Source organism: Micromys minutus (assembly GCF_963924665.1).
Source record: "Micromys minutus genome assembly, chromosome: 7".
NCBI lineage: Eukaryota > Metazoa > Chordata > Mammalia > Rodentia > Muridae > Micromys > Micromys minutus.
In genome coordinates, this window is record NC_137976.1 from 37113950 (window position 1) to 37130482 (window position 16533).

The 16533-nt window shown below is 42.7% G+C and overlaps 1 protein-coding gene across 4 annotated transcripts in view; it reads left to right on the forward strand.

Annotated features, from left to right (window-relative positions):
- CMSS1 (cms1 ribosomal small subunit homolog) overlaps positions 1 to 14619 on the forward strand; it is a 288302-nt gene extending 273683 nt beyond the window's left edge. For all 4 annotated transcript variants that reach the window (XM_080919054.1, XM_080919056.1, XM_080919057.1 and 1 more), the window contains 8 exons: positions 359 to 433; positions 2253 to 2382; positions 5909 to 5968; positions 7259 to 7361; positions 10180 to 10240; positions 10577 to 10664; positions 12911 to 12999; positions 14381 to 14619. In XM_080919054.1, coding sequence (XP_080775180.1) covers positions 359 to 433; positions 2253 to 2382; positions 5909 to 5968; positions 7259 to 7361; positions 10180 to 10240; positions 10577 to 10664; positions 12911 to 12999; positions 14381 to 14464 — 690 coding nt within the window. In that variant the 3' untranslated portion in view covers positions 14465 to 14619. The remainder of the gene's footprint in view (positions 1 to 358; positions 434 to 2252; positions 2383 to 5908; positions 5969 to 7258; positions 7362 to 10179; positions 10241 to 10576; positions 10665 to 12910; positions 13000 to 14380) is intronic.
- Positions 14620 to 16533: the final 1914 nt, after the last annotated feature.

Genomic DNA, 16533 nt, shown 5'->3' on the forward strand with positions numbered 1-16533 from the left:
TTGCCACACCACCATTTAAACACATCCATTTCTGCCTACATTTCACAAACCAGCCCTTTGCTTCCATCTCTAATAATCTGCGCACATCAAGCACACATATACACTCCCTCACTCACACATTTTGATGTCTGTTCAAAGATTTTTTCCAGCCTTACGTCATCTGCACTTTCTGACTCTCTCAAATCCTGTCGCCTCAGCTGCTGCCTAACAGCTCCAGTGGGTTGTGTAGCGTCTCTGTGGGATGTTACCAGGGCACTCTGGAAGGATCTGCACGGCAGAATGTGCTGTGGGCCCCATGCCACTCACTGACACGCCATCCTGCAAAGATGAAAGCTCTCTCGTTTATATTTCTTTACAGCCCACTGAGTGTTTCTTGACACAAGCAAAGGAATCAAAGCCGGAGGACTCCCGGAAAACCAGGAAGTGGAAGAAGGTACCAGCAACAGTTTGTTACAGTGGTGTGGCCGGTGTGGCTTCCATAGTATTTGCGTGAAGCTATTGCAGTCCCCCAACTTAGAGATTTAGAATTTCTAAGGCTCCGTGATTCAAGATTCTTTTAACTTTCCTGAGGTCATTAGGAATAAGTTTTCCTTGGGGAACTAAACTTAAAGTTTCCTGACTCCCATTTCACTCCTGTGAAACACAGTGCGGCTTTCTCACCCCCACAGCTGGGTTCTCACTGAGACATATAGAAGGGGCCTGGAGCCCCTCCTAGACTCACCCCTCAGCTTTTATCCAAGCAAGTCAGTCACCAACCTCCTTTTCTCCTTCATTCGGGTTTTAAAACCTGCTTAAGTAATAACAAAAAGAAAACAAGCACATGAAATTTCTAACTCTACTCCAGGCCCTCCGTTAAGGCAGATGCTCCCCCTCTTCAATGATGTCTCTGCACAGAGAAGCCTCTTGCTTCTATACAGACCTTCTAGTTAGCTTTTCCCTTCTACCGCAGTTGTGAGGACATCAGTTTGGTTCGCTCCCTGCCAAGCAGGGTGTGCTGCTGAGGTCACAGGAGGAAATGCTTGGGATGAAAGAATGGGGCTCTCAGCCATTAGCTGTTTAACAGCAGGTGTTCAAGAAAGGAACAACGCACATACTATGGTTTCTTGTCTCCCAATTGGCCAAATAGGAAGGCGGGACGTCCCAGATAGACTGAGGTTTGGCAGGCCCTCAGAGGAGTTCTTAATTTGACTTTGACAGTTCACTCCCTCTGGGCCTTGGGGAGCCTTAGGTTCTGGAGATTCGTCGAGGTTAGAGGTCTAGCTAGTTTAACTTAGCTGAGGTCATGCTAACTTACGGTGCTTACCAAGGTTGACACCTCTGATGGAACCTTGACTTAGCGAAGGTCATGCTAACTTATGGGGCTTACCAAGGTTGACACCTGTGATGGAACCTTGACTTAGCGAAGGTCATGCTAACTTACGGTGCTTACCAAGGTTGACACCTCTGATGGAACCTTGACTTAGCGAAGGTCATGCTAACTTACGGTGCTTACCAAGGTTGACACCTCTGATGGAACCTTGACTTAGCGAAGGTCATGCTAACTTATGGGGCTTACCAAGGTTGACACCTGTGATGGAACCTTGAGTAGTTCTGACAGTGTTGTAGGAATGAGGACATTGGGGCAGAGGAGTGGGGAGAAATGGGGAGGAATGGCTCTTTCTGGGTCTTTGGAGAAATAGTACAAGGAAATAAGAGACAGTCTTGCTTCCCTGTATCTCATGCATGTAATAAAAGTCCTATACAATGAAGTTACATCAAAAGAGATGTGACTTCTGTTGCGTCTCCAGGAGGCTTTAGGATTGTCTCCTAGACCAGGAAAGTCAGGTCCACTTGGCAGTGAGCGCCCAGCCTGATGCTCAACATCTAAGCCAGATTGAACAAGTTCTCCAAATCCTGCTCTTTCGAGAGTACAGATAGTATAGGAGTAAAAAAGAAGTTTCCATAGAACAGGACTTCTAAAACTTTTAACAGAAAATATTTTGTGCTGAGTGGAAAAACTTCACTTCTAAGAGATACAGACCAGACATTACAAGGAGCCCACTCGATCATCTGTTCATTTTTCACGCACTCGCCGTGTCTAAGAAGTATGCAGTAAGGCTTCCCAGGGGGATTTTTTTTAACCTCGAATTCTTATTCAACTATCACCAAAAGTTTTGTGCCATTTAAATGCCAGAGAAGTGAACCTATACCATGTGCCATTCTAAACTCAAGTGCTCTTCTTTTTTTTTTTTTTTTTCCTTCTCTTGTTTTAGAAGAAAATTTCTGATATTCTTGCAAAATCAGAGCCTAAACCAGGGACCCCTGAAGACCTTCAGAAGCTGATCAAGGACCATTACAGCAGCAGCCGTTCCGTGATTGAATTAGAAGAACTACTCCTGCCAGGTACAGCCAGGCTTCGATCCTCCTGGGCTGTTTCCCTTAACTGTTGATAGCTTGGCAATCGAGTTGGGAACTTAACGTCCTTTCCACACTCTCATTCCTCCGTCTGTAAGTTTTTAACTGTTAGTGAATTATTATATATTAAAAATGTATTTGCAGAATTGAATACCGAGATTTATGTATGAACTTTACTGAAAAGATTAATTATTCAGTACACAATTTTATCAGATACTTCAAGGGGTGAATGTCTCTGATGAAGGTAAGATGTTAAACTCACAAAAGGGCATTTCACACCTTTAAACTGTAGAACTTTGTTGACTCTTTCTATAAATAAGAACTTTAACCTTGGTAAGTCCATTAGGGCGGGTCCTGAATCCCAGACCTCAGGAGACCAAGACAATAGGCTCACAAGTTTGAGTCTAGCCTGGGCTATAGAGCAAGCACTCATCTCCAAATATATATATATATTTTTATTATTTTAATTTTTTTGCTGTGGGGTTCCAATTATAAAATAGTATTCGGGTTATATCCCAGACTCTTTCAAGCCAACTAGCCAAACGTGGTGACAGAATTTTGCATTTTCACAGAAGGGGTTAGAGTTTGAGGTCCATTACCTTACTTAGAATTAGAAGATACTGCACAAGTAAAGTTGCTGCTCTGAACTTTTAGGTTATGATGCATCCATAAGGCTCCTTCCTCGGCAAGGATAGGAGAAAACAGATGTTATCCTGAAAGCAAACCATAAGGAGCTTTGGTACCTCTGTTGCAGATAAGCTGTTTCCAGACTGCGGGACGCAGCTCGTGCAGTGTTGGGAAAAGGTCAACAGTAGCTGACTTTCCATTCCAGCCTTATGCTTTCTAGAGGCCTGAGAAGCTGAAGAACGCCCTGTTCCCTGCATAGCTACAATTCCTCTGGGCTATTTTTTTAAGTGCTCTTTGGGGTTAACAGAAGGAGTGCCCCCCTGTTCTTTTCCAAGGCAGTTCCCCTCTGGGGACCTAGAAGCATGCACTTAGATATAAACAGGACCAGGACTCTCAAGTTCACTGAGCCCACAGGGCTGCTTCTCGGGTGGGAGAGCTGGGTCCTGGCTGCCCTCAGCAGGAGCTAGTGGGTCACAAAGGCTCTGGTCACCGAGACTGATGTCTAGTTTTTACTCTGACTCAGTTTCCTAGTCTGTGATCTCAGAGAACATCATAAACCTTGAATCCTCTGCAGAAGCGTTGAGAGCTGAAGGTTAAAGAAACCCTTGGGGTTCAGCTGCGTTCCTAATAAATCTAGGTCATGTTATTGTTTCCACAACACAACTGGATAAGATCGTGGGCTCATGGATGTTGGGGGAGGTGGGAGCAGGGGTTGAAGGGTGTCAGAAACAGCCAGAAAGAACAGGCTTTGTTCTCGGTTAAAAAATGACTACTCTGAGGAATGGTCAATCAAGGCATGTTAGAAGGTTTCAGAGACAAGGCCCTGTTGACCATACAAAGACCGAGACCAGCCTCTAGGGGTAGGAGCCATATTAGGTAAAGAGACAGAAATGCCTTTTGTTGTTCAGAATCCTTTAAATTGGAGGAGTTAAAAATATTGTTCCAAATCAGTTTGTCAAGTGTCTGTCTTGATTTTAATCTGAGATTTGTGTCTGAAGGGCAGGAACATGTCTTTTTAATAACTATTAATTGTTCTGTACACTGCTAACATCTTACATGTGGGAACTTAATTAGGGATTGCCAGACCAAAGACACTGGGAGCTAATTAACCTCTGCTGTCTTCTGAGAGGTGGTTTGGCATAGATCAGTGACCCTGAGTAGGCTAGCTACAACCAACTCACCCAGCAACGCAATCCACCTTCAAGGGATTCAACCCAAGAGAGTCCATTCCTGCTCTACCTTGTGTAAAGCTCTCCACACAAGTCTGATCATGTCTCAGCCCAGAGAATTATAAGTTTAAAAACCATCAAGGGCTCCCTACCTCTACAGAGGCAACAACTCTGCAAGTATTACATAATGTGAGTTCTGTGAATTAGGTCACAGTACGAATGTCAAACTTAAGCTGGTAATGGTTCACTCCCTAACACTCTTATACTTACACACAAGCTTTTTTCATTAAGTTAATGACCATGTTACACACACACACACATATACATATATATCTATACATATATACATACATACATATGCTTATTTGTATATTTGTGTTCAATGTGAATAGTTCTACTCAGAGTTAAAATTGTTACATATTCCATGGCTGTCACAGATCAACAAAGGTCTTTTTTATCTTGATGTGTTATGTTGTAATTTACAGCTAGGCTGAATTGTCTTATATTTTGATACATTATTCTCATCCTTTCAAAACCTACACTGTATTTCCCTTCCCCATAAGTATTTACTCTAAATAGTTACTGCTTGTTTTTATAAATGTATTTACTCTAAATAGTTACTGTTTATTTTTATAAATGTATTCTTCCAAACCATGTTATGTACTATGGACATTGTTATTCTATCTAAATTACATTCGCAGATCCCCTCATTCTGTTTCCGCACGTCAGGCTGTCTTCAGATGTGCCAGATGTGGCCTTGTGCACATCTCTCATCTGAGCTGCTACAGAGTGCTCCAGCCCTTTTATCTGTCACAGAGCACTCACCCGGCTTCCTGCATGTGGACACCTGTATGGCTTCCCACAACTTAAGATCATAAATATTGCCAAAATCAATCTTTTTGTGTATCCACATACAGCACACACCAAAATAAAAATTTGCCATTGTTTATCCAGAAAATAAATCAGGGGATCACCGAATATATAATCTTAAAATTATTACTTTCCAAAATAGGTTTCCCAGTTGACAGTTCTTCCTGCAGTTGACAATTATTAACCGTCACCCCACATTCTCCATAACTCGTACTAATACATCTTTTTCTAATATTGGTCGTTCCTCTGATGGCTCCCTCTCTGCTCTTTCTGTTCTCCTAGATAACCAATGGATGTGTGGTGCTCTCAAAATTCTCAGCACTTTGCCTCTTTCATAGATTTCAAATGCTTCATCTACCTGTAAACTCTAAAGTTAAAGTGCCTGACCCCGGGGTGAGCCTCAGTGACCCAGCACAAAGTGGCCAGCCCCACGCTTACACAAATAACAAAAATGTGCTCAACGGGTTACATGTGTATATTTGTACACATTTGTATGTGATGATAAAAATAAGAAAGAGGCTATCAGCTTGAGAGTAGGAACATAAGAAGTGTTGGAGGAAGGAAACGTGGCAAAGCTGAAGGGAGAAAAAAGGGAAGGGGAAGTGAGGTGATTCCATTTTCAACAAAAAAGTAGAAATAAAATATTCTAAATATGAAAACCAAGTCTGTTGTTGTTGTTGCTGCTGCTATTTTAAATAGTGTTTTGAATAAGGAGCCCCCAGGTGGCTCACTCTTTACAATTTGTGTAAGAATTCACACCATGTAAGAATTGTGTGCCATTCACATTTAATCTGCTTTGGCCATGTGCATGCAAAGCTTTTAACAAAGCGTGTTTCTCCTTTTTCTAGAGTCCTGCTTTCTCAAGGCCAACGATTTGACTCACAGTCTCTCTTCATACCTAAAAGAAAGTAAGTAAAGTTTGATTTTTTAAAAAAAAATTATTCAGCAGATGATTATTCTAAAACAGGAAAGGCTTGAAGTCGGTGCAGGAAGATCAACACTTGTTCAAGGCTACATAAGGAAACTCAAAAACCAAAAAGAAGTAAATAAGATTTGTCTCTCTGAATTAAAACAAAAAGATTATGCCACATTTAAAACTAAAAGCTTCTAGCTTAAGTAGAGATAGGTTTAGTGTTCTTGTCTTTTTTTTTTTTTTTAATCATATTCTATAGCCCAGGATAACCTCAAACTCAATTCCCCTGCCTCAGCTTCTCGTGTGCTGAGAATATAGGACATACTATCATACACATTATTTGATGTACAGTTTTAATGTTTGAAGGTATTCCTGTTTTGCTCTGGGTTTGGGCCTCATTTGGGATTTATAATATATTAGATGTATCAGGCAGGGAGTCCAGAATGTGGTGTCCTAATCTAGTGCCTCCTCTGAATAATCCATGAACTTGACCTTATTTGAATGATCAGGAAACTGAACCTTGTGATCTTTAACAGATGTGAGAACTTCAGGTTCTGTTTCCATATTCAGAATCCACGCCTAGCTACTACAGCCAATCTGATTTGATATTTTAGCTTGTATTGTGTACTACTAGAAAAAAAACTAATTAATCATATCAAAATGTCATTTACTTGTTTCCAACAATGTAGTGACTAATATAGAAAGATTGACTGTCTTCTTCCAGCCTTTCAATGTTATGAAGATTCCCAATTCAGGCTCATTAAACACTTCTCAGAATTTAACTTTAAAAATAAAAACCTGCATTATAATAGGAATAGTATCCTGGCATAAAAATTAAGAATACTAAAAATTCTATGCCTGTTTAATAAACATAATACAAAATAATGAATTTGAAGTATTATTCATTCCCTGCCTCATTTTAGATCAAACTGGATATTTCTTTAAAATTTAGCAAAGGCTGAGTGCGGTGGCTTGAGTCTCTAATCCCAGGCAGGTGGATTTCTATGAGTTCCAAGCCAGAGCTATGCTCTGGCTTTAAACAATCAAAAACACTCAGCTAAACTAAAACCTAACATAGCCGAGTCAGGATTTTCCTATTGCCCAACACTGTCTTCAGGCATTAGACATAAATTTTACCTGCTTCCTAACGTAGCAGAAAATGTAACAACAATCAGTGCTGGCTGTGTTTACTTTTATGCACTAGGAAATAAACAGCTGGAGAATATCCACCACTGGCAGTGATACCTTGCTGTGTTCAGAACGGTTTTTGTGGTCTGTCTTTCAGTCTGTCCTAAGTGGGTAAAACTTCGGAAAACCCACCAGGAGAAGAAGTCTGTCCTGATGCTGATTGTCTGCAGCTCCGCTGTCCGGGCCCTGGAGCTCATCAGGTCAGAAGTCCCTCCAGCTGTGTCTCTGATGCTTGCCAGCCTGTATGCTCCGTGTGTTCCAGCCCATGTCCTATGGGACTGACATTCTGTGGGAGAGCAGACAATAAGCCAGTAAAATGCAGGACAGTACCCTCACAGTGGTGCATATGCAAAGACAAGTAAGACATGGACTGAGATAGCCATGGGTGGCAAGGGGCTATTGGACAGAGACGTAGATGAAGGTCAGAGCCTCGACTTCCTGACCTGAAATCAGAGGTGGGCTTCCAGGTGTGCAGCAGTGAGCCCTGAAGGGGGTGCCATGGAAGGATTTGGGGCAGAGTCATTTTAGAGGCCCAGTCACACTGCTGAGTGGGGAACCACACTGTGCAGGGCAAAGGCAAAAGCAATGAGATAGCACTAGGCAAAAAATCATGGAACAACCCGACCCAAAGTAGAAACAAGAAAGGCAGAGCCCCAGGGAATGAACTTACCAAACCTGTATAAAGAAAGCGTCGTGGGATGAAAAGGCTCTTAAACAGATTCAAGCCGGCGTTATGAGTATGCCTGTTTTACGTCTACGTGCAGATTATGTACGAACTTTACAGGTTCCAAGTTAAACTCCAAGAAAATTTGTTCTATTTAACTAAATAAATTATTTTAAACTTTTACAAAAATAAATAAATAAATAAAAACCCATACAACTAAAATGGCCAAAAAAGGGTTGCAAAAGCCCACTCCAGTCTGCCAGTCCATGTGTTAGTCTCAGCAGTGCAGAGAGTCTGGGACTGTCACGTGTAGGACAGGCACATAGAGTCAGTGGACCAGAACTGAAAGGAAAGAAACATATGACAGTTATCATACAGGAAAGGTGACAGATAGGAAATCAACAGAGGAAGACAGTTCAACAACTGTGTTGAACTAATGATTAGCCATCTGGAAAAATAAAGCTGGATTCGTATCTCACCCCTTCTACCAAGATAAATTTCAAAGAGACCAAAAATTTAAAGAAAAAAATTACATATTAAAAGTAAACTGGTGCTTTATTAAGGGCTTTCACAGGTGTCTTCCGTTGCTGAATTCTTGAAGAATAAACAGACTTTCCACAGAACCTGTGTAACATTCAGCTTCCAGAGAGCAGGGGACAGACAGGGTAGGTGGCATTTACAGGAACAAGCCCTGTCTGGAAACCAGCTATAACAGGAGACAAAACAAAGGAAGTCTGTTCTTGAAACAGGAGCATTGTCCAGTACCCTAAGGTGTAAGTCTGGGGACTCCACAGTGATTTAACATCTGTTTTCCTAGATGAACTAATCGAATCATGGTTTTAGAAAATAAGTTGTTAAACTTTACTAGTCCTTCAAACTTGGCTTTCTCCACCTCGCACACATTAAACCCCACATTCCCCTGTAAAGCAAAATGTTCATGTACATCCAGATATAATTGATCTTCAGCAACCCAGTCTACCTGGGTAGCCATCTGTACTTGCTGGCCCTGAAATCAAGAGCATTTCACAGGATATTTCTGAGCATTCCCCGGGACCACGACAGAACCCAGTGCAAACTTAGATGCTAATGACAAAGAAGCTGGCCTGCCTGTGACCTCTTCAAAACAAGTTGTCATATTGATTTGAGCTTTTACTGTATAGAAATTCCTTCCCAAGGGGCATAGATGCACTGTGTGGTCACATTTCATTTACCAACTGTCCTAAGCTCTCTTATGATCCATTTCAAGGTTAAATGAATTACAAAGTGTCATTTGAACAAGCACATTAAAAAAAAAAAAGGATTCTGTTCTGTTGATTGCCATAATTCTTGTTGTTTCCCTTGTTAACCTTGCAATGGAAAATGCTTATGTGTAATTAAGAATTTACTAGCAATACAGACTGGATTGTATGTCTCACTATCTTGCATACATATCAGTATGTCCCCCCTGGGCAACAATGTTTCTGAAAACTTAACGACTTATAAAGGAAAGTGATACCTCTATCTTCAGTATCTAAGTAACTGACCCCTCCCACCTGAGTAACTGGCATTACAGTTGACCCCTTTGGGGTCTCTAGTTCCCTCAGTCCTCACAGCTGCCACCTAAAGTATCGACCGGCTCAATTGTGCACAGTTCACTCCTGCTCTCATGGGTCAGGATCGACAGGCCTGCATCTTTCTCCTTCCCCCTTCCCTTCATTCCTTCTAGCCTCGGGCTGGAATGGCTTCATGTATGAATTGTTACAGAGAACATCAGTCTACAGAATAATTCCAGGCCGTTGTGGTAAAATGTCAGCCTCATCCTATGCTCCTCTATCTGGCCACCCCAGTGTCCCCAGGTCACAGCAGACATTGCTGCTCTAAGATCCCCCTTGTAATCAGGTTTGTTTGTTTGTTTGTTTTAAGACATATTATGCAGAAGTACATGGGAGATTCTCTGCCACACACCCGAAACACAGAAATTCTGTTTGGAGAATGGCAGACACACATGTTTGAATCATCAAAGAAGCCAAATTGGGCTGAACTTGGGTTTGACTCAGAAACGCACCCAGAAGTGGACCCCACCTCTGATTCTTTTTTGAGATAGCGTATTGCTCTGACACCTAGGCTGGTCCTGATATAAGCAATATCCTCCTGCCTCAGCCTCTTGAGTGATTTCACACACACACACATCATGGTGCCTGGAAGCCCACTGCAGAGACGGAGTTATCTAGCAGTGTTCTTATGTGTAGTGCATATGAGCATGACGTCCACACTTACAACAGTGGAGTGATACGCTATGATCTGTAAATAGTGTATTCTTAAATGAGTGAGTTGTCGTAATCTATCAAGTGCTTTAATTCATTCCTTTTCATTAGGTCTCTGACAGCATTCAAAGGAGATGCCAAAGTTATGAAGCTATTTGCAAAACACATAAAGGTAAACAAGGGGCCTATAGTTCTGATACGAGATAAGTGGCCCCCACCCAGGACCTCTTCCTTCCCTTCAGCCTGTGCCCTTGGAAGCCGTTGTCCTGTATCCATACTTAATATGACAGAGCTAACAGCTGTTCAGGTTTCCTCTGCGTTTCATGCCTCTCTCTTCGCCTACTGCAGCCATGTTCTCTACCTTGCACAGAAGCTGAGCTTTCATTACCAGTCCCTTGAGTATTCACCGGTTTTCTTAAAACATAGAGATAAAAATGTTCTAATATGGCCTGTGGTTATACTTTCTTAATGATTCTGCCTTTTCTTCTCTGCCTTCTATCTTGAAAAGGTCCAGGAGCAGGTAAAGTTGCTGGAGAAGCACGTGACACACCTGGGTGTGGGGACTCCAGGGAGAATCAAAGAACTTGTCAGACAAGGTATGAGATGAGGATGGTGAGAACTCTGTTAAGCAGCCCCTTTGCCTCACCCTGTGTGAGTCTGGGCAAACACATTTGCGGTACAAAAAGAAAAACAGATCTCCGTAAGTCACCCTGTGGGAAACTCAACTCAGCCTTTGAGATCAGAAGCCAGCAGCTTGTGCACTGCCCTGGGGGTGAGGAGGCCTGTGGTCCCCGAAATGCATTTGCCCAACTAAACCCGGTCAGACGCCAGTGGCTGGAGGGCTGAGTGGCTCCACACAGGCTCTGCCACCCATCACCAGCTGAGAAAATGGTAGAGCGCCCTATGCTGAATAGTTCCTCTTGGGTAAATGAAGCCTGGTTCTCGGAGACTCCTGTTCTGGTCATAGTGGGATAATAAACAGACTGAAATGAAAACACTGTTTCTATAAATAAAACAGATGTTCCAGAATATTCCTCCAACATAGGTTTCCCTGTTAGTGCTCTGCACAGAAAGTATTCCAGAAACCTGCTGACCTGCAGGTTTGGGGGGCCTGGGGTTGTTTTGAGGTGCTTGAGATTGAATCTAGGATCTTGCCCATGCTAGGCAAACACTTTCTGAGTCCTGTCACCTGAGCTCCTTTCACTGGAACTTGAGACAAAGTCTCCCTTATCAGGGTCTTTATCCCTTGCTACCAGAGCTGCCAAAGTTACAAGTGAGCCTGAGACTGGGTCACATTTACTGACTTCATTCTTCATTTTCAAATTACCTTGTCTCCTGTCTGGATCTATTCCTGAATTATTTTGTATTTGTCAAAGTAACACCTTCAGCAATATTGTAACTCTGTATCAGAAAGCATCCCACAAAGCCCCTGCCATTCCTCTCCAGATGACAGTAATCAGCAGCTAGTTAAACCGACTGACTGCAGGGTTCTGTGCAGATGACAAAGAATGACACGGGGCCTCTGATAGACATGGGAGACAAACATTTTTCGAATTCCTACTTGTAATTGGTGTTGCGATGGGCATCCTTTGTGTGTTCTATCTAGTAGCCACAGCATCCTTACTGACTAGGGCTCCGTATTCCTGGGATATAGCAGAGCCTCAGAGGAGTGACTCCCCACAGTCGCAGGCCACACCATAGTTCCAGAGCCTTTTCCTTGAGGAACCAATGACTTTCTCTGTGTCACCCCCCCACCAAGAGAACCCTTTTTGGGTTTAACCCTTTAGGAGCAGGGGGGGGGAGGGAGACAAAAAGAAGCTGTCTAAGCTGTAGATTAGATTTTTACAGAGTTGGAACACGTAAGTATGAAAGCCTGTTTCATATAGAAAAATGATGCTAGGGAGCTGTTGATTATTTGTGTTATTAATAAGAGCTTCTACTAATAAATGTGATTGGATAGATAGTTTACAAATTAGGATACATGTAAGGTGATTATAAAAACAGCCCCACTCTGGGAACTGAGGTTCTGTCAAAGCTAGAGCAGTATCCCATAACTCAGTTCATTACTGATTTTGTAACAGTATGATGGAAAGCAACATCTGCGACACTGAGATCTGTGAAACTATCTTCAGAATTGTGATGTTTTCACCTAGCAGTTATGGAGAGTTTCTGATCTGAGCCTGTGAGAAAAGCAAGAAGATACAGAGGGGGTGGACAAGATGGCTAAGATGGGAAAGGGGCCTGCCGCCAAGCCTGACTTTCTGAGTTTGATTCACGGTAGAAGGACTGACTCCTCCAAGTCGCCCTCTAACTCACCTTAGCATGCAGGCCCACATAAGTACACACATACATGCACTTAATGTAATTTTAAGGATAAGAAAGATGTGGATAAAAATAAGTTATTTTAAAGATAATTTCTTGTTAATTATAACTATTATACTGCCTTTCAGTCTTATTGCTACATAACTATATGTTTTTGTGAAGCAGAGATCATAGAACATCCCACATGTTTACAATGTACTTGTTATATGTGTGTGTGAGAGAGAGAAACTTTATATTATAAGTAATATGTGTGTCTCACTTAAATATTTATATATTGTGTGGACTTTCCTTGTCTCCTCCCTTCATGAAGGGAGGGAGGACCTGAGGATTGACAGGTTTCACCACAGTGGCTTCTCTGTCCCCAGAAGCAGGGAGAGAGCTGCTCCGCGTGTTTCCCATTAGGCAGGCATCAGTGTGCAGAGGTTCGTTGCTAGGGGAATGACAGCAAGTGGGGCAGCCAGGAGGACAAAAAACATCTTAATAAGCTTACTTTACTACCGAGACTCTCACTGTCTTTCAGATGGCCTTGATTTGAACCCCTTAAAGTTTCTGGTTTTCGACTGGAACTGGAGAGATCAGAAGCTCAGGAGAATGGTGGACATTCCCGAGGTACTGTGTAATCAGCACTTGTCTTTAATCTTCCTCCTTTTCCGATTTGAACTTTGAGTTCAAACACAGTAATAAAGTCTTTGACATGGGAAGCCAGCACATTCTCGCTTTGGAAATAATTTCTGCCTTTAACGCTGAGGTAACTACTATAGAGCATCTCATCTGCTCACACGAAACCATATCCTTTCCATGTGGAGCACAGAGTCAGCTTGGTTGCTCACTGAATGGCCATGGCTCCTGCCCCTCTGGGACATCTGTACTTCAAAGAAGCCAGCCCATCTGGAGGATTGGTCCTGTCCCTGTACCTCCAATGCAGACAGTCATCTTTGCCATTCCTTCTTATATAGACATTTTTGGCCAAAGAGGGGAACGAGAGAATGATTATCACTGGCGTCTGCACATCCCCACAAATCCTACTACATGACTTACAAAGACGCTTTTGTGTCTGGATAGATTCAAACTGAATGACTGAATGCCTTTGTGGGCACGGCATAGTTCTGTATATTTATGGAAAATAGTCCCCTGCCCTCACGATGTAGAAATTTTACTTTGCCACCCATCGTGGAACAATTTTTCAATCTAATATGTGATGTGTGTGTGCTGCTGGTGGTGGTGGTAGGGATTACATAATAATAAACAAGGCTGTCAATCATTGGGTCTACTATCAAAGAGGTTTGGGATTATGCCTCTAAAGCGTGCTGTGAGTTAGTGCACCACATAAAACTGCTTCCACACTGAACAAAGTTCATTTTAACTGATTGCTGAGGTGTATTAGGCACCAATTCAAGTTTTTAAAAAAAAACATTGGCTTAATTTCCTATGCATGCACCCATTTGTGCACAAACATGCACACACACACACACACACACACACACAGAGTTGTCTCTGCATCCATGAATACTGTCTTAGAAACACTTTGCTGTCAGACACAAGGCCAGATTTGATGATTTCTATTATATTGTTAAATCTGAATAATTCACTATATAACAGTATCAAAATTTTGTAGTGGGAGAGATTTTTGTTCCATTTGTGCCAATAACAGTTATCTTAATCCTGTGTTGGGTCTTTGCACAGAACCTGGGCTGGCAAAAGCACACTTCGGCAGCCGTGAGGCATTTACAGTATATCCTTGGGAGCAGATGCAAACGTGGGGTACTTGAATGAATCTGATGTTTTACATAGTACCTCTCTTACTTTACTTGTGTGACCTTCAACCATGAATCACACATGGAGTGTGTCTTTTGCTTGGACTTTTGTCCTCTCTGATTCTGGCCACAACAGCTGTGTAAATACATGGAACCCCAGGGTTTGGCTTTCTTCACCAGGACTATTTTTGTTTGATCATAACCTTTCTGTTGTTTTGTTCTTTTCCCTCATTTAGATAAGGAAGGAGGTTTTGGAGCTTCTAAATATGGGAGTATTCAGCCTATGCAAGTCAGACTCCTTGAAGCTGGGCCTGTTCTAACCCTGGGTCCTGATGCCAACATTGCAAGCACTCAGTAACCTTCTCTGACGTAATGATGTTAATGTCATCACCCAGCGGATCACTGAGGATGCTTCGTGGGGATTCTTTGACAACTGTGAGCCTGTCCTTTGGCTCATACCCTCAGATAATAAAGCTCTGCCTGTGTATTATTGTCTTGTTGAGCAGAAAGTTTTCTTTTCTCCTCTGCTTTGACTGTGCAGGAGACATAACAGCTGAGACACTGAGCCACTTCCGTCTCTGAGCAGAGGTTGATAAACTGAACCAAAGTCGCCCTCCACCACCAGCAGAAAGCTCAGTCATCTCAGACTGGTCAGGTTAGACAAAGAAAAGTGAGCCTCTGGGCTGCTAGCCCTTGTCGGGCAGGTCGGCTGGAAGGGATTCCACAGTGAGGAAATGGAAGCCTGTTGGGTCTTTGTTCTAGCTGAAAACAAAGCTGAAAGTAGAGCATTTGTTACTTAGGTCTCCACATCTCTCTGCCCGTCAGGTGATGCCTCCTATGTTTTGACTCTTTAATTTGAAATAATCTCTACTGTGCACAATTCTTGCAAAAACAATGTAGACAATCCCCAGGTTCTCCCAAGGTTACCATCTAAGGTAAACCAAAACTGGCCGACCGACATCAGCACCATAGAGAGAAAGAAGCTGTAGCTGTCACTCATTTCCCACGAGGGCCATGCCACACTTAATGCCCTTCCTTACAGCGACAGTGGCTTGTTCTTCGCTTCTCTCATAACGTCACGTGCTGAACACTCATCGACCCTGTTGTAAACGATCCTAAATCTGGGATTGTCCACATCATAGCTGAAGGTTCTGTGAGCTTGAGTGAGACCCACGGTGGAAGTATGTTCATCTCCCCTATCAGGAGCTGTATAAAGTGGCATCTGCCACCTTCCTCCATGGTAGAACTGTGTGCCATTTTCCTTTGCAGTAGATGTTTATTTTCGAAGAGATGCTTTAAAGATACAGAGAGCTTTTTCTTCAAGCCACCATGCCTGGCTACTGTTAGGACGTAGGTAACGTTTACCTATCTACCTGGCCTCCCATTTTGTGCTGTCACTAGGCTATTCTGTGCTTTGGTGTTCTTGGAAAACAATCATAATGGTAGTCAGTAGAACTGCTTCGTATAGTTAGCCACAATAAGCTTGAACCTGAACCAACCACCCAGTAGTACTTCCTGCACCTGTGTATGAGCTTTTATGGTTTCTTGCCTTTATAAACTTCCCTTGGGATGGACCCCAACATAAGAGAGACACCTGTATCAACATAAGAAGCTATTTGGAGTAAATCTTCCATTTTGAGTAGTAGTCAAGTAAAGTTTAACTTCCCAAGATCTCCCTGGGAACTGACATCCTGCCTGACAGAAAGAGACATGTACATGGGTGTACTGGCTGGTGATATCACAGAGAAAGGAGCCTCAGTTGAGGAAATGCCTCCATGAGATCCAGCTGTAAGGCATTTTCTCAACTAGTGTTTAAGGGTGGGGAGGACCCTTTGTGGTGGTGCCATCCTTGGGCTGGTTGACCTGGGTTCTATAAGAAAACAGACTGAGCAAGCCATGGGAAGCAAGCCAGTAAGTAACTGCATGAGTTTCAGTCCTGACTTCCTCTGGTGATGAACAGTGATGTGGAAGTGTAAGCTGAATAAACCCTTTCCTCCCCCAACTTGCTTCTTGGTCATGATGTTTGTGCAGGAATAGAAACCCTGACTAAGACAATGGGTATCTGACAACCTGGTTGGCAAGGTAAGATGTGAATGTTATGCACAAGTCCCCCAGGACAGTTGAATATCCCAGCCAATGGGAACAGGGTAAGTATACAACAAAGACATGTTTCTAAGGAAATACTCTATCCCTAAATCCTGTTTGATGGGATAACTTGACACAGATATTTGTGGATTTTAGGCTTCAAAGCCCTATAGGATCTTAATTCAATGTCACGGCTAGCTCCCGAGTCTAGTCTCTGTTCCTGATCAAATCAGTCTTTGGGTATGGCGTTCAATAAACCATACCCATTTGATTGGTATCTGATTAGCTTGTGTGGTGATCCCCA